The 19,262-nt window shown below is 37.9% G+C and overlaps 1 protein-coding gene across 1 annotated transcript in view; it reads right to left on the bottom strand.

Moving 5' to 3' along the window:
* The window catches only part of dcma (syntaxin-like domain-containing protein decima), a 34,151-nt gene that overhangs the window by 9,546 nt on the left and 5,343 nt on the right, over positions 1-19,262 (bottom strand). The window contains exons 2-3 of the mRNA XM_089463782.1: positions 12,297-12,666; positions 2,117-2,283 (exon numbers count right to left, since the gene is read on the bottom strand). Of these exons, the coding sequence (XP_089319908.1) occupies positions 2,117-2,283; positions 12,297-12,383 (254 nt within the window). The 5' untranslated portion in view covers positions 12,384-12,666. The remainder of the gene's footprint in view (positions 1-2,116; positions 2,284-12,296; positions 12,667-19,262) is intronic.

Below are 19,262 nucleotides of genomic sequence, written 5' to 3' on the forward strand. Positions count from 1 at the left end.
ACGCGCATTCGCCCTGTCTCCCTCTCCCATCCCATTGACAGCCGTTCTATTGAGTCTGTGACTGAAATTACAAAAAGAGAAATGATAGAACGAAAAAAAAAAAGGAAAACAAAAACAAAAACGAAAAGAACTTTATGTATTGTGTATGAAATTTCGCTAAAGTTGTTTGTTAAAAAGATGTTTCCTCTTCTCTAGCCAGACGCGAGCTCGTGCGTTTAGCTTGGGTGTGATAATGGAGCATGTGTGACAGCCACATGGGAACTCATTTTGTAACATTTTATGCTTCAACGACAGCATAAATCAATAACTCGAGGTCTTGGCGAAGCACGAGCTGAGAATATATAAAAACTCATACATATGTGAATATAAATATATTATTTGACAAGCTTAGCTAACCTAAAAATCTAAATGTTCTTTGAGCTATGAGCAGATGGAGAAGTAGTTGATATAAAAATTGGCATCAAATAGAAGCGGCTTATCAAAAGGCACACAATAATCAACTAGATATAGTCAAATAAAATCTAAGCAAACAAAATAATAATCATAAAATAAGCAAAGAGTATTTTAATAAGAAAAAAACGAGAATGTTTTCAGTAAACTGAAAATAATATTTTTATAAGCAGCTCAAAGACTTTAGGCTGTTTTCCTTTTATAGAGAACAACCTAATACAGGGCTGATGTGTAATTTAAGTCAATTTCAATTTAATTTCATTATGATTTTACTTAAATTTTTATTTTATTATTTTTTTTATTTAATAGAAATATTTTCAAAATTCGTTCTAGTTGTTCTTCAGTTGGCTAAGTCCTTCAGTAGGCCTCCTACAGATGTCTATGCTTAAGAAAAAGTTGGTAAATAATAAATTGAAATTGTATTAGGCAACGATTTCTTTTTTTTTTTTTTTCATTGTTACAAACAACTCAACAAAATTTCTCTTTTAACGTTTGCATAGGGAGTAAGCAATTGCTTTTGCATTTAGATATTCCTGACTTTTCTTGACTTGACTTGGCTCATTTCGCAGAGAAATAATATCAAGAAAAAAAAAAAAAAAAATAAAATAAAATAAAACTACACACACGCACCCACAAAGTTGTTGTTTTTTTTTTTTTTTACATCAACAGCTTTAATGAAAGAGATGGCATGTGTATGGGTATCCGTGTGTGCGTGCGTGTGTTGTGCTGTGCCCGGCAGCTTGTTGTGAAACAAAATGTTATTAACTTTTTACTCTGCGTCCGTTGCCCACGGCAACTGTCCAAAAAGTTGAGCGCCCCAAACCCAGTAAAACACATGCTGCTAAATTATGCAGCACTCGAAATTGAATTCTCAAACTCAAATGGCAAAACAGTACTAACTCATTTTAGGAACTCCACTGGCTGCACTGGCTGTTCGTCAGTGTCGGACTCTCTTTCTCTCTCTCTCTCTCCCACTCTTTCTTTCTCTGCCCTTGTCTCTTTGTCTCTGGTAAGAGGGATTCCAGCAACAGCAACAAATTGTTATTTATGTTAGCCCTTTTTGGCTAACACGGATACCTTTTTTGGGTGGGTTCTCCTCTTGTAAATTTGACTGCAATTAAATTTGCATACATTTTCATAAAATGTGCGGCTTTAAAAGCTTTTTCAACCAAGTATTCTAAGCGCAGAATGTGAAAATTCGAATACCCTGTAAAAGGTTGAACAACATGTTTGATCTATTTGGTACTAGATTGGTAGGTATTTATATATGTCATAAATATAGCAATAAAATAAAATATTGTTTATGTAAAATAAAAGCTTAATAGTTATACAAATAATTTTATATAAATAATATATATATTATTATAGCTTTTTATTTATATAATTTAATTTTTTTTTTTTTGCATACTAGGGTTTTCAATATATTAATAATATCTGAATTATTTTAAAAATAATGTCTCGATTGCCTTTGCTTAAGCATTGGACTCGGTCAGCCCCTTCTCCCCACTACAGGGTATTGAAATGTGAGCCGTAAAATGTCACACACATGCTGATGATTATGTTTATGTTAATGCGCTGCGTGTTGCTCTGGTCCGCCATAGAAATTTGAAGTTGGGGGCCTGGTGTTGGGGCTATGGGCGTGATAAGTCTATGGCTGTTTGCTTACCTCTTGACCTGTGGCATGAGGATCTGGGCCGTGTGCTTGAATGCCTCCACACAGGTGCGTCGCAGTTTGCGTATCTTTTCGCGCAGCTCCGGGCAGTCCTTGGCCTGGCCAACATGTATCAGCATGTCGCGAAAGAGCGCCACGTGGCTGTTGATCTCCACGATGAGCTGCAAGTGCAAGGCAAATGATTTAATTTATGCCGGCAACGTGGATGCAAAGCTTTAATACAAGATTCATGCTTAATTTATGCCGAGCTGTCTCGATTGGCCCGTTCAAATTACACATTATACAGTTTAATTTATGCACAGCAGAAGCAGCAGTAGCATCAGCCAGAGCAGCAGGAGCCGAAGCAGGAGCAGGAGCAGCAGCAACAGCAAGAGGACCCTCAGCATACAAAACCGCAGGCGCAACAATATTTTTGGGCTATTTGCCGGAAACGAACTGCTCTTGTTGCCGTAGTTGTTGTTGTCGTAGTTGTTGTTGTTGCTGGCGCTTTTGCTGTTGGTTTTTGTTTTGGCCTTTTTACGGCTCATTTGCCAGCTTACAGCGGGGGCGGCAGTGTCGACAAATAAATCGAGCAATCGAGCCTAATTTTCTTGCCTCTGGCCAAATCGTACTCATAAAAATTAAAATGCCCAACAATGCAAAGTCGTTAAAACGAAAAAGGATGCGGCTCCTCGCATAGATTTACTCGTCTTGCCGTTTCTTTTGTTTATATCCCCCACTGTCCGTAGACCCTTTTACGATCAAACTTATGACTGGCACGCGAGTTTATAGATATCTTGAATTATGTTCATTAACAGAAGCCCTTCGAGCACAATAAAAGCGAAATAAAAATAATTATTATTTATTTCTCTCTCTCTATATCTCTCTTATTTAGGTATGAGTGAAGATTCTGTTAGATATATGCCAAAAGCATAATGTCAACAATAGCTACTCGAATGCTGACCATCATGCTTCCAAAATGGTTCGTTATAAATTTGTAGCAAGCAAATTAGTCCACGCAAATAGTTATTCTCCATTTCATATTTTACGCTCTGTTCGCTTGATCAACCGAAGAAATATCATATTGCCATGCTCTTGCTTATGCTCTTCTCCATTTTCTTTTCTGTTGACTGCCTTCAGTTGAACTGTTCCTGAGAAGTTTTTACGGAGAGAGCTTGACGCTCGTAAAATGAGACTCAGTAAGTCAATATCAAACGGTCTTCAAATTCATATTTCCATTCACACACACTCAATGCACTTACGCTCCATAGATGTGTTTAGCGTGCATACCCCTCCCATACATACACAAAAGACCTATCTTATCATTTAACTCAACCAATCGAGCAGCAAGCAATTAGAGCGAAACATAACAAAAAGGCTTCTCTCTTCAATCTCAAAAGAACTTGTTAGAGAACTCATTCATTCAGTGGCTCTCAGAGATTTTTCCCAGAGAGTGAGCAAAAGACATTTATTTACAGGCGAGCTCAGGGCTCTTATAGATGGAATTCCAGTCTTTTTCTTATAGCTTACCATATAAATGAATGATTTAACGACAAGTATGATATTTAAGTATTAATATCATATTTAACTCATATAATATATACATTTAAATTTTATTTGAAATTTATCTCGATACGATAAATGTTTAGCCAAATAACGATATCTCTTTGGCTGGCCATAAATATGTTTCCGCATTTGATCTCAGTTTATTTATTGTTTGCCTTTGTGTGCGCCTTTGGCAATTTGTTTTACAGCTTATGAGTATTTTTAGCCAAACAAGAGACTAATTTCCACAAATATATTTCGTACAAATCGGCGTGGGCTAAGCCTCAGCATATGCGACACGCCCACTAGCAAATGAGCTCAACATATTTATGACTGACTTGGCTACGCAGCAGCAGCAGCAGCAGCAGCAGCTGAGGCTGTACCATGCACAGACGTCGCAGCAACGGCGGCAGCAGCAGCAGCAGGCACTTCATTTAGAACGCGGCGTATGCGTAATTTTAATAATCCTCCAACGGCTGACGCCGCTGGCAATGCAAAGTGAATTTTGTGGCTTGACTCAATTTGAGCTGCCAGCTGTGCGGCTGTACGAGAGATAGAGAGGGGGAGAGAGAGAGAGAGAGAGAGACAGAGAGGAAGAGAGAGGGAGATGGAGAGTGCGGGAGCTGGCATACATCTCGCTGTAAAATATATGCATGATTAGTCATATTGACAATGGGATGAAGGCAAAGACGAAGGCCAAAACGAAGGCAAAGCCGTAGGCGTAGCAGAGGAAGGTTGAGGAAGAGGAGACATTGCAGAGGCAGCGGGCGCAGCACTTAAGCAAATTGCTTATTAAAAGTACCAAGTTGAATGAAAAATTCTAGGCGTAAAACTTTTGCCAACTAGGCACACTGGCAACATTGTGGCTTTGTGGGCGTTGTGGGCGTGGCATTGCCATTGCTTTGTAGTCAATCAATGACAACATTTTTGCTCGAGTCATCAACTGCTGCCGCTCTGTTGCTGCTGCTGCTGCTGCTGCCTGAGCAATATTTTATTGGTTCGCATATTGGGCGTTTCCCTTGACTGTTGACATTTGGCAGAGCCCAGGCTCTAATTGCCAAATGCCATTCATAAGCTGTGCACACATTTGCGGGCTTATTTTAACTAGGGAATACCCTTTCAAGTCGCATTCAATTAGCTATGTGAATGTGGCTTTTGATAGAGTTCTCTTGGCGAGGTTAAATGCATAAATTGCCTAAATTGAATTCAATTTTCAATCAACTTGGGCGCTGCAATTTCGATCATGTGGGTATATTAAATTTCCAAGTGAATGTTGCCTTGGGCAAGGACTCCTTCCATCACTGCTGCCGCTTTACAGTTATTTTTACTTAAGACTGCTAATCTTACTTAAAAATAGCCGCAAGCTAAAAGCCATTTTTGGCTATTAAAGAAGACTTCGAGCTGAATTTCTGCAGCCTTCTGTTTGCTTAGCTGAAGAGCTGCGTCGCCCAGACAACAAAGCAGCTCAACGTAATGTGACTTAACTAAATACGCTTTAAAACAATATTATTTAACATATAAAGTAAATATAAATAATAAGTAAATATTTTACTGCACATATATCAACGCGAATTTCGCAGCAAAATAAAAATAATAAACTTTCTTGCAAATTTAAATAAAACAAGTAAGAAGACTCTAGTCGAGACTGCTCGACTAGGAGATACCCTGAACCCTCTAAGCTGATATTCTAATCCTTCTGCACTTCTTTTATGCACACATACATACAGATGCATCCACACGCACGCATAAGCCTGCGCTCTGCTAACTGCGCAGTAAGCAGCGACTGCGCTTGGGCTGCGCTGCAGTGTGGGCAATGTTATGAGAATTTATTTGTCGAATAATTTCTTTTGTAAACATATGATCTTAATGAAAGAGTGTAATCATATGGTAAATATGTGTGTACATTCCAAAGCACAAGTCTCTAGTACTTGAAATGCGTTTTTTACAAATTGGGGGAGAAGGGGGCGTGGTATCCAAAATCTGTAAATTACAAAATCTTTGTATCTATTAAATTTATATACGACACAAATTTGAAGACTCCAGGCTTAAAAATGTTCAAATTAGGCTAAAAAAACAAAATCAATTTTTCGATTATTCTCGATAAAAAAGTTATCGGACGATTTATCGAAAAAATAAAGCAAACTCGTACTGCGTATGGTACACACGAGTATGCATGCCAAATTTCAGCTCTCTAGCTCTTATAACTTCTGAGATCGACGCACTCATACGGACGGACGGACGGACGGACGGACGGACGGACAGACGGACAGGGCTATATCGACTCAGCTCGTCACGCTGATCAAGAATATATATACTTTGTGGGGTCTGCCACGCCTCCTTCTGCCCGTTACATACTTTTTCACAAAACCATTATACCCTGATTTCCCATTTTCAATGGGTTCAGGGTATAATTATTTGTCAGCCTTCGAGGCTTCGCTTTAATACAACTTTTTTGATACCCTTTGGTGGAAGTTTTACGACTACAGGGTATAGAAACAAAGCATAGACTAACCCAAAAAGAAATCCAGAAAAAAACTCCCACACACACACACACACACACACACACACGCACACAAATAAATACGTATGTGGATGGCAGCCACAGACGCATAAATTTTATATGTAGCTTAAATCTCAGCTGAGATAAGGACGCAAGCCACATTTACACACACACACACACACACACACACGCATACAGTCGCATGCAGCACACACATGCAAATCCCCAATGTAAACGACTCTGGCTCGCATAATAAGGCACTGCACAGCCACTAAAAGAACAGCGTTAAGCCAAAAGACAAGCCGGACCCCAAATAGAGCAGACAGCAGAAAAAGGTAAATAAAAAGAGAGAACGCATTTCGCAAATTACCTGACTGGCAGCTATTCAGGCAGCTGTTATTCAGCGCCAAGCGAGTTGCACATAAACCTGGCCAAAAAACAAAAACAAAAACATAAACACAAACATAAACATAAAAGCTGAAAAAAAAAAAAAAAAAACGTAACTAGAAGCTCAAATTGAATTCTCCAAGCGGTGTCCAATTCCATGTACACACAGTTACCGCAAATAGTTTTGGTACTCAACGCATTTTTGCTTTAATGGAAAACAGCAGCTAAAAGAGATTTACGTGTTGTAGAAGCTGCGGCTTGCATATTCATGCGCCATTGTTTTATTATTCTACAAGGACAACAACAAGACTGCTGCAAAAATGGAAAAAACTACATAAGTTGCTCAACATTTGCTTCAACAGTTGAAGCGGAAAATTGAAAAACAGCTGCTGGCGCTTGTCCCTTTTTTGCTCACACTCAATGTGAAAAGGGAAAATGGAAGAAAAGCTGCATGCGTGCTTGTGTGTGTGTGTGTGTGTGTGTGGGGCTAAAAGAAAACACACTCGCTCTAAAGTGTAAATCAGCAAATACATGGCCAGACAAGGACAAGCAGAAATGTAAAAGAGCGAGCGAGGAAGAGTGAGAGCGGGAGAGGGAAAATCAGAAGACAGAAACTGAGCCAGACTGTGCAGATAGTCTGAACGAGATGGCGGGACGGCGCAGCAAACAAAAACTGAATCTAGGCAAAGTGAAAGCGGAAATTAAAATTGCTCTACAAAGCAGAACGCGATGCAACAAGAGACAAAGGACTGCATTGCATTCGTAATGAAGTAGATAAGGATGTGTACGAACATTTGGATTGGAGAATTGCGGGCGGCTGTTGCTGCCTCTGCTGTGCTGCTGCTGCTGCTTGTGGCTGTGGCACATGGTAAGTGGTTTAGATGCATTCACAATGCTTTTTGCACGCCTATTTTAGCCCCTCAGGGCCAATGCACACTATAAAACACAACGAACCGCGCTGCCTACACACACAATTGTGCTGAGAACTGTCAGCACTTCTGCTACGGCACATTCTCAACTACTCTTTCAGCTGCAAATCGCCTTTTTTTTTGTGTGAGAGACAAAAGCAACTCTTGAGAAATTTGCAATTAATATGTAAATATTTAGATGGGAAACTGGAATAATTCAAATCAAAATTTGCTTATATTTTCTTAGCTGATGTAACAGCTATAGTACATATATAGGTTATATTATGAGCAATGTATTGAAATAATATAACTCGAAAAAAAAATTGATAATAAAGATATTAGCAATCTATTATTCTAGAGACAAAAGGAACTCTTGAGAAATTTGCAATTAATATGTAAATATTTAGATGGAAAGCTTGAATATTTCGAATCTAAATTTGTTTATATTTTCTTAGCTGATGGAATAGGCAATGTATTAAAATAATATAACTAAAAAAAAAAAAAAAGTTAAGTACAAATTCCCACATTGGAAAAATTACAAGAAAATCTCCTTAATTATGTATCATCAAATCATTTTAATCAATTTAGCTGTTATCGAGTAGAGAAAGCTTTGAGGCATGCAACCAATACTGTGCTTCAGCGGCAACATCAGCAACACGTAGCACTGTCCGAGTGCAATATGCAAGGGCTCTGGGCCAACGTTGCTGCACATGGCTTGTACATAAATAATGAGCAACATTAAGGACGAGGAGGAGAGCAGTGCTGGCAACGTGAGTGGCAAGCAGCTGATAAAAGTTTTTCGCTAATGCGCTTTTCACATCTGTTGATATGCTTGGCCTGGCGCACACGCTCACACAGCGGCAAGGCTTAGCCACTGCAGTGGCAGCAGCACATTAGCCAACAAGCTCAACAATGGCATAATTCAATCGAACTGCCAGCAAGGCCGGAAGCGAACAACTAGTCAGCGAGCTAACTGACTGAATTCAGCCAACTGGCAGTTGGCCTTCGCATGGACTCGAAAGGTTCTTAATGCAACAACAGCAACGGCAACGGCAACGGCAACAGAAAGTGCAACAATACCAAGTGCAATTGGACACAGGCTGGCAATAGCAAATGTACAAGTGGGTGTGCGGCTGTGTGCCTGTATGTGTGTGTATCCATTGAACAACTATGCGAGCAATAACAAAAGACTGGAGGAGACCAAATGTCGAACAGTTGCGTTTCATGTGTTTTCCCCGTAGGTCGTGTAGCAGTCGGCCACATAATGCCAACGAAGGCCGTTCGGTATGGGCCAATTGGCAATTATGTATATATCATAAACAGGCCGTACTGTTGTGGCCCATTAAAATCATGTCCTGAATTGTGTTCAGACGTAAAATATAAATGTGTACACGCTTGCTGGATCTAATGTTAGCAATTGCTGAGGGAATGGCTATGGTTGGAGCTTAAGCTGCAACTATAGAGCAACCAGAATAGCCAGGCTTACAAAACTACCTGTAATACTAAGAGGGTGCTCTAACTTAGTGTTGTTTGTGCACTTAAAACCGTTTTACCTGTAGGAGAACACTTGAATAACTACATATATGCAGAAATAAGACAGCTATAGGCATTTTCTGATAAATTCACTGAGAGCATTTTATAAGTCAATTAGCACAGAGAAGATTTAAATACAGGCTTAAATAACGTGAATTTTTGCTCTGCATGGGAAAAGGAGAGATAAGACTTAAGTTTACAGATGCAAAAGCTGAAACTTAAAATACCCAGAGGCTTTATTAAAGTAAAGCACTTTAATTTATTTTTAATATTATCTAAAAACAGCATTTCAAAAATATTATTGAGCATGCTCAATTTTAGTTGGATTCCTGGAAATACTTTTTTTTTTCATTATTAAAATGTAATTTTTCAAAGACTCAAGCCAAGATGACATGATAAACTAAAGTCCTAATGCTTGCCCAAAAAAAAAAAAACAGAAAAAAAAAACTCATCCATCAGTCAAACCCTTTTTGTTTCACAGACGCGTTTAGTCTTATCTTAGCCACGATTACAGCGTTCATTTCGCACTTTTGGCCAAACGATAGCGCAGAGGCGAAAGCCTGAAATCGATAAGATGCCTGCTCAACCGTCTAGATGGCTGACTGAATGGCTGACTGGCTGGCTGGCTGGCTGACTGCCCTTTTAGTGTTGGGTGCCATGTCATGGGGCCGCTGAACGAGCTTAGCTATCCCACTGAATGGCTGGCGATAACGACAATGGGGTAAGGCAGCACGAGCCACGTCCATTTGGCGCAGCGTAGTGGCCTGCTCAGTTTACATTATCAATCAAGCTGACTGACAATCAACAATCAATGAGGGCGGTGTGTACGACGCATTTACCTACTAGACGCACTGAAAGCGATACGATAAAGTTCAAGAACGCAATGTATACCATCTAAAGAGCTAGATATGTCTGTGTGTATGTGTGAGTGTATATGTGTATGTGTGTATGCGTGTGTCATTTGTAACTATTTGTTCGCTTAGGCATGTAGCCTGAACACGATCCCTTGTTTGCTTTAAGCTTACCAGGCTCTTACACATATGAAAGGGTATAAGCCCTACGAAGTACGTGTCTGAAGAGCAGAAGTATAATATATATATTATATATATATATGTAAGTATATATGCGAAATTTAAATTTTTCAGCATAGCGCATGAATATAATTATGATGAGAGTCAAGTAAAAAATAAAAATAAAAATAAACAGAAAAAAAAAAATTATATATAAGGAGAATTTAAATAGACGGATGAGAGTTATGAAATAAATGAGATTAGACGAATTTCTTAAAATAGCAAAAAGGTTAATCGGATTTTCTTTACTTAAAGTCTGATAGGGTATTTAAATATGCTCTCTACACTCTTTAGTATTTTTGTTCAATTTTTTCCTAGTTGTTGCTGTGAGGTTTTATATCCATCAGGCGATTCGCCTAAGTCATCCAAATTCATTTGACCTTCAACACATTTTCGCACACGAGCTGTCAGACAAATGCTCCGCTTGAGCACAACTGTCAACCTTCTCTCTGTCTCTCTGGCCATCTATCTCTTTCTCTTAATATATATAAACAGTGACCGCTAAATGTGTTTACACAAACATGCCATTCATTATTTTTGAAGTAGCGTAATGAAGACGTATTGGTGGTCCTAATATTTGTTATTATTGTTCTTATTTGAGGCAGCACTTGCACTTACTTAATGAAAATTGCTTGTAGTTTGTGCACGTACACACACATACCCGCACACAGAGCATACTTGCTAAGACTGCCTCTAGTAAAATTGCAATCACCATTCAAAAAAAAAAAAAAAAAAAATTATTATTTTCACTCTGCAGCTAGCAATTTTTCTTGAGCCAGGGCTCTTCCTCCCTCTTTTTCTCATCACAGTCAATTCGCCAGTTGGCGCGCTGTTGTTATTTTTCAAGAGCAAAAACATGTCCGGCGGGCGTATGGGCGTGTGGGCGTGGCCGCTAAAAAGGATAGCCCACCGAGCAACCCGCGTCTCGTGGTACAAAAGTGCTTCATTACTTTGCGCAACAGCTCGCGAGAATATAATGAATGGCAATAAACGTGTTTCACATTTTCCTTTGCACTGGACCGCGCTGAATTTTCGAGCAGTATTTTTCATTCTTCCGAAAAATGGCAGAGATGAAAAACGCGTTGTATATTAAATTGGCGCACTTGACACTGGACTGCAGAGCAATGCGTATTCATACATGAAATACGCTTTCATTTCATTTCGTGTGCTTTCATCGTATTTATATTTAATGCAAATTAATGCAATCCTCGGCATAATATTGTTTACCCACCAGCTGCTGTCACATATGGAATGCCTTTTAATTTTCTTCGTATTTCTGATTTTCGTTTCATTTTTTCTCTCTTTCATGATGTTTTCATTATTCCCCACGCGGATGCTCACAGCTGCTGCTGCTGCTGCTGCAACAATTCTGAAAATTGCGAATTATTTGCAACAGTTCGAGTTGCTTTTCCTTTGACTTTACGGCAACTGCCAAGTTTAATTGAAGGCCACTGCAATCAGCTTTCAGCTTCAGCGAGGTAGGGAGCACAGAGAGGCGAGCGAGCAACTGAAACGGCATTTCCGTTGCCTTTTTAACGGATCTTAAAATTAATGTTGCATACGCCGAGGCGCCGCCAACTTAAGTTGTCACGCCAACGAGACTAAAGCTGCTTGCAGACGATTTACCAATAGATTTTAATTTGAAAAGGTTTCGACATTCATTGGCTTAAGCTTTTTAGCTGATGCTGCAGCTGAACAGCTGCTGAAGTATTTATTTGTGGCATTGAGTTCTGCTGAACTAAGGGTTCAACATCGAGGCGGTAAATTCTAGTAACGAAAAGTTATTTCAATTGGAATTGTATAGGTAGGAGGTGTAGCCTGAGTTCGAAATAGAGTGATTTTATATATATTTATAGCTAAGATTGATCTCGTTTTGGCTGAACTTTGGAGGGATTGTGTAGGGTATATAAAACAAGATAAAGTATGGTATAGCTATGTCTCTCTAGTTCAGATAAGGGGACAAAAAGGGACAGATAAATGGTGTGACAGATGGGGGAAGGATGATCATATGTGTAAGGCTAAAGCTAATTGCATCAATTATTGATATAATGATAATGCTTATTTTTATAAGCAAAAGCAACAGTAATTTTGTTCCTACTACAAATATGCTTTGAACAATAAAATTATTTAAATATTTTTTTGTTTAATTTGCCACTTAAGTTTTTTCAATCATTCATTTAAAATAAATATTTTTAAGCCCATTTCATAATTATCATAATTAATGGCAAACTACTTCCGCTACGATTACTTACCGTATTCAAATTAGTTATCTTATCCAACTCAACCGCCGTGCTGCCGCGATGGTGATGCAAGTGATGCAGGTGGTGCGTTGTCAACATGTTGCTGCACTCAATGGGCCACACATAAGTCTCAATGGGTGGTGGATATTGTGATTTGATTTGAAATTGAACAATCCATCAAGTGCGACGCCGGCGACCGGAAACGGATGTGGTTACGGCTTCAGCTCTAGTTGCAGCTACGGCATCGAGACCTGCTGCTGCTGGGGCGCAGGTGTTGCCGCGGGGCAGGGGGAACACGTGACAGATGAGCGAACACGCAAATTGCAGCTTGTTGCACTTAGCGTCGCATAATTCAAATCACATAACGCGAATTTCCAGCCAACTGTGTGGAAGAGAGACGAGAGAGAGTGAGAAAGAGAGAGTGACAGAGAGGGGGAAAAGCGTGTGAGTGAGATTGAAATCAAATTGAGAGCTTCAAACACGCGACAGCGAAACGCATTGCCACAGGGACTTTCACACCAATATCCGTCACGTCACATTGCATGCAGTTGGATTCTTTTTGCAATCAGATTTAAAGTTGCCAAAGTGAGGGCATTGGCGAGGGAATTTTCGGGCCGTCAGGTTTTGCATGCCGGATGCGACAGTTGCGAACCGCTTTTGGCATTTGATGGGGCGGGCTTAAGGGGCACGAGCACTTCATTTGCCTTTGAGTGGCAAAACCGCCAGTTGGCAGCTTTAACATCCCTGCAACGCGGAGACCCGGTTTCCGGCTTAACTACAGACCTATGCGTTGCACTGCGGACTTGTGGCCTTGTTGGCCAGGCATAAATAAACCAGCCAACAGCACCAAGCGCCGACACTCAGTCAGGGGCTAAATGAAATTAAAGTCCGGGCCCCATGAAAGGTACGGCGCTGCGCCGTTGTCTATATATCCATGCAGACTGCAGCAGCCAACTGGCATCTGTCTGACCTTCCGCTACCCGAGACCCAACAGGCTGCTGGCTTGCATATAGCACAATAAAATTACATTAATAAGACAATAGAGCATACTTAACTGAAGGCTAGCAAATATTGCATACCCTTTGGCAATATATCAGGATTGATTATTGTTTGTAGATGGACGTAGGCAGCTATCATATTAATTTTTTTTTTATATAGGTATGGGCCATTAACTTGGTTCAAACAGTGTTTTCAAATGAAGCAAATTTTGATAAAAAGCTAATTTAATTTGTCAGCATTTTTATTTTTTCCATAAGTTTAATTTCAAAAAATTAAAAATTTTTTTTTGTCTGTGTGAAAGCCAAAATAAATATTTATAAAAAGCAATGCAGATAATATTAATGAAGCGAATGGGTTGAATTAATAACAATTTAAATCAAGTAAAGTTAATTAAATAACAACGAAAAAAAATAATAATAATGTGGGTTATTCATATATGAGTAATAAGACATAAAAAAGTAAATTTGTATATTTATTTTTTATTTTATTTTATTTTGTATATAAATATATATATATATATATATTAATATATTTTTTTTACCAATTTTTTAGAATTATTAATGAAAGCATTGATGCAGTAAATTTAAAAATTTTTGTAAATCGAATTAATTTTTATAAAAATAAATAAATGAACTAAAGAAATGTAATTTCATTATTATTATTATTATAATTATTATTATATATATTTTTTTTTTGATATTAAAAACAATTGAAAATCTAAAAAAATCATAAAGCAAAGCATTTTGGCTAGAATATTTTTTAGTTTTTTAACTTAATAATAAAAATACAGGCCTTTACATGCTTTCAATTATTACAGATACAAGTTGACTTCTGTAACTGTGTTCCATATTTTGTGCCACTTTAAAAATACCCTTCGCCCTCCAGCATACACTTCAAGTAAAAAGAAATAACAGTCAGTTGCTTACAAATGCTGAAGCAGTTGAAGCAGCTGAAGCCATAGCGGTGGCTAGACAGGTGAGTGCAATAAGGTGCGCGGAAACGGCAAAAGTGAACAAATAATTCATGGAAATGCCTCAGGAAAATTGTTTGCATTTCTCGAGTCTCAGATAGGGAGATTGAAATAATAGTAAACATTTGCAGTGGATGCTGTTTTGCAACTTTGATGGTTGCAGCAATGGGAACAAGAATCACTGCACACAACTTGGAAAAAATTTGGCTTTTAATTAACTAGACTAATTAGGCTAATGAAAATTCAAGACTAAAGTTATTTAATTAAATTGCCGGGAGTTAAATTTTAAATTAGTTTTCAGTTAAAATTCAATTTAATATCTTATAAATTAATGAAATATTTCTCTTAATATAAAGTATTAAATCACAGCTATAATAACTGATTAAACAGATTTCCATTGAGCAGCCAACATCGAGTTCCGTTTAAGGCTTAAACGTGCGGCGAGAGTTTAAGAGGATTTTTGATAAACTGCTGTAAATTACGCTAAAAGCTTTCGCATTTACGGCAGACGGTCTTAACTTGGCTATCTCCAGCTTTGCTGTTCGCTTTTATAACATATTTTATAGAATTATTTTTGTTTTATTTAAAGCCGATTTTAGTATTCAAATGAGCCTTTTCATCAAAACTTTTCAGCAACTGGCGATGTTTTAGTTGATGTTCCCTGAAGATATCATCCACGAGCTGATTAACTGACAAACTACGGCTGATAAGAAAGTTGGTTTAGAATCTCATTTCCAGACAGTAGCATTCACGTTTACTGCGTGCTCGGCATGGAAATGAGAATGGAAATGGAAATGAAAATGTGCCTCATTAAGTCCCGTCGCGTTGGAAAATATGCCGCGAAAGGATTAAGCGGCGCCTGTAAAGTGCTGCGATGGCCATTAAAGCATCTCATGCCCCCTCACTCTATCTCTCTGCCAGTCGCTCTGCAATATAATTAAAAATTTAAATGCATCGCTCTTAACAGTTATGAAATATTAATGCGAACAGCATGAAGCCAACGCTCGCCCTTTAATCACCTGCAGTTTCTATGCGACGTCTGCTATTCATTTGATATAATTTCATTTGCTTTTACAACATAAGTGGCATATTTTAAACAACTTGTTAGCTCGCCCTCGACCAATTTCGTCAAGCTTAAAGCATCGTAGCTCTGTCAGCGAGAACTGAGAAAAGTCAAGAAGCAGACATTTTCATATGTGGCTCTGAAACTCTGCAATGAAAATAGCTGCTAGGTCCTAAGCATTATTCTTAAATAAAGCCCAGCCCAGCGCATGAAGCGGAAGAATTTGAAACACTCATGCGAGAAGCTCATTAGCTTCATTACAAATTAAGTACAATTTAGACAGTCAACCGCTCACGACTCCGAGTACGACTACCCTTAAATATATAAATATATGTTTGCATTAAAGGACTCAAATACCAGCCAAACAAACATCAGATAAGCTACATTGGCAGCAGCTAAGCTCAAGGACAGGCGGAAGAGTCGTTGTGGCACATTTGCCATAATTTATATTAACTATTCATGCTCTCAATGTGAATGTGCACACAAACACTCACACACTCGTTAGCACGCACTCAATCGCAGTGTTATGTGAATAATTTGGCCAAATTTGTGATTAGCATTTGCTAACTTGCGCTTTTACTTTTTATGTGTCAGCCAACAATAACAAATTAGCAGTTTATAAAAGTAAGCAGGGAAGAAAAACTTTTTACAGATGTAGTTGACAAGACATGCTCCTGGAATTGTCAATTTAAGGAGGAAATTAATGGGAGAGAAGTGAGTTGTAATTATATAAATGTGGAGTACTTGAAGATATGATAGGTGGGTGTTTCTGAAATGTCTCGTGCAGCTGGCAGCTGAGCACAATTTTTGGCAGCTCTGACTGAAAATATTCATGAAGAATATAAAGGCTTAATTTCTTTAGTTTAGCTAGCTATAATTATTGGTTTATTGCCGAGAATAAGATATTAATGTGGGATAAACTTGTCCTGCATCAGCTTTGTAAGCAATTTTCGAACAAAAAGAACTTTAACAAAGGAAAAGAATAGAATATTTCATACAAATGTAGGTTTGCCTATGAGTGTACAGAAGAGGGGAAAAACTCGAAAGCGCTAATTAGAAGAGAAATTGTTAGCTGCGTCGAGGTGAAGGAAGATTAGTGAAGCAGATTATAAACAGCAAAGGCTTTTGGCACTCTCTTTGTCTAATTTCTTATCGCATATTATAGTTCATGCGTTTTATTTCAATTGTCTTGATCGCTTACTACATCAAGTATTCTAGAGTCAAGAGCGAATATGCACTTTGCTCTTTCAATAGTGCTTAGTGCTTGATGCTTAATTCAATAATCATCAAGTTGCATGCACTAATCAGCAAAGCAATTATGTTTTTCCCTTATCCACTCCACTCATAGCTCAGAAGGTTTCCATTGAATGTAAAAAAACACCTTTTGCTAACTCGGACTTAAAGCTGGATAAGAAAAGTTGCTCGACTGACACTTGAGACGTTTGGAAGAGCAAAGCGATTAACGTTTTTTATGTTATTTTTTTGTTCTCTTTGTTCTGTGCTGTAAGGCAACACGCAGTAAAATATGAAACGAGAATCAAAGACGAAGGCAACTGGACAAAGGACGACAATGGGCAGGCGAGCACAAAAGTGCAGAGAGAATGAGAAAATAAAAGCGAGAGTAGATGAGAGAGTCGCATGCCGGAACGGAAACGGCAAACGTTGGTCTGAGCGCTGGTCTAATGCCAATGCCAACACCGGATACGGATGTATGACACATGGCCCAGACACAGTCACACACACACACACACACATGGAATGTCGTTTCATTGTCGTTTGCGTTAAGTAGGCGACTTTATTAAGCCGAGGACATTGTGGCCAAAAAGTGTGCAACAATGGCCAAAGACAACAAGAACAAAACAAAAGGGGGGCAAACAATTTCAAAATTTATGCACACAAAAGCCGGAGGCCAATTGGACCAAGATGGCGGGGACTCAGGCAGTAGCTTGCCTGCCTGGCTGGCTGGCTGGCGCAGCTGGGCACGTGTTGGATGTTGCGGCCTTGTGGCAACTGCGCCACAACTTGAGGTGAGGCGGCTCGCAATTTGTTGCTTTATGATATTTATTTTGACGGCGGCAGCGCTTGTGAAATAAAAAGCGACTCATAAATCAGACGCCCTGCAACTCATGACGTGCTTCGTGTGCGCTCCCAGTGCAACAATAGCCGCAACGGAAACGGAACTGAGCGCGACCCTAAACAGCAAAACAAACTGGCGCTAAAGACGGCAGCCAGGTGCTGAGCAGGAGTCTTAAACTTGTTATTTATGACAGCGCTTAAGAGCTGCAACTGCTAACGGCATTTGAATTATATTTAAACATTACACTAAACGGATTTGAGAGTCAATTATCGACGTGGAGAGAGGAGAGGGGAGAAGTTGAGTGTGGTAATAATATATATATATATAAATGTATTAAAATTACATAATCAGTTTGAGCAAAGTTTAATATGTTGGAGCATCAATAGGGCTACAATATAATTAGACAGAAAATGCAAAGGCCTTTAATAAAAGAAATTTCAATTTTTTGACTTAAATAAAAAATATATAAAACAAAAAAAATATATATATATATTTAAATTAAATAAATAAATTTAAAATGGATTTAAATGATTTAATAAAACTTCAAATAAATTAATGTTTTCAAAATTAATTCAATACATTTTTTAGAAAAATATAAATGAAATAAATAATAGTAAAAATACATTTATATTTAGTTAATTTGTAATGATATTTAAGTTAATAAAATTTAGTAATATATTAAAAAAATTCTTGTCAATTAAAGTTAATTAATAATATTGAATTAAAAATAAATTTAAAAAATTATAAAAGTAATAATTAAAATACAAAAATAAATAATAATGATAATAATAATAATATTAATTCAAATTTAAATTAGATAAATACATTTTTTTTTTAGATAAATTAAAAAAAAAAATTTTTTTTAATTTGATTAAAATTTTTTTTTTTTTAAATATAGCTTAGGCAAAAACTTTATTTAATTTACATTATTTTAAAAATGCAAAATTTTTTTATAAATTAGTTATATTCACATTCAATTCAAATTGAAGATATTTATTGTTTGATTTTCATTATTATTATACTATTTAATGAGCGGAATTTAAAATATCAACTAAATAATTTCAGAAATAATGATTACCGTATTCGTATAGCCTCTCGTTGGACTCTTTTTAAAACAAAATATTATTTTATTCATCAAACATATTTTGGGTTCTGATAGAAACTTTTTGTGGTCTTCTCAGAGCCACCTGCTGTGCAGCGCCTTCACTTCTGGGCCACTCAAGGCACACTTGAATTTTTTCCCTCACATATTTTGTACCGTGAGTGTGATCCCATGTGTGTGTGTGTGTATGCTTGTGTTTGGGCTTGTGATTGTTGGGCATTTCTCAACGTTGGCTTAAAGTGTCATAAAAATGCCGAGGCATATGTATAATGGTTGCACCACTTACCCACTCACTCACTTATTCACTCGGTCACAAACACACACACAGACAGTAAGAACATCAACTCGTACACGCAACCATTTACACACATGACCAGGCAGTGGAGTTTTTTTTTTTTTTTTTTTTTTTTTTGTTAAAGGACTTTTGCTTTAAACAGTAAAAAATGTATGGTTTTTCTTGAAAGGTAACACAAAAAATTCTGACCATGACCAAGGGGTATATTGTGTTCGAAAAAGGCATATTTTTTCACTACCTTGGGCATCTTATTTACGCTCACACACACACACACATACAAACATCTAGTGTTGGGTTTCTGTGGTGCCAGCGCCAGCGGCGATGGAAAGCGCTCGTAATCATAATCCAAAAACGACACATTCGGGCGCATTTAAACTGATTTCATTAAGAACCTGTGTATTTCATTTTCTCTCTGTGTGCGTGTGTGTGCTTGTGCGTGCCTCAGTTGCCATTGGTAATACAAGTACAGCTA

The sequence above is a fragment of the Drosophila arizonae genome, chromosome 3 (genome assembly GCF_054131065.1).
Source record: "Drosophila arizonae isolate 15081-1271.41 chromosome 3, UAZ_ARI_1.0, whole genome shotgun sequence".
NCBI lineage: Eukaryota > Metazoa > Arthropoda > Insecta > Diptera > Drosophilidae > Drosophila > Drosophila arizonae.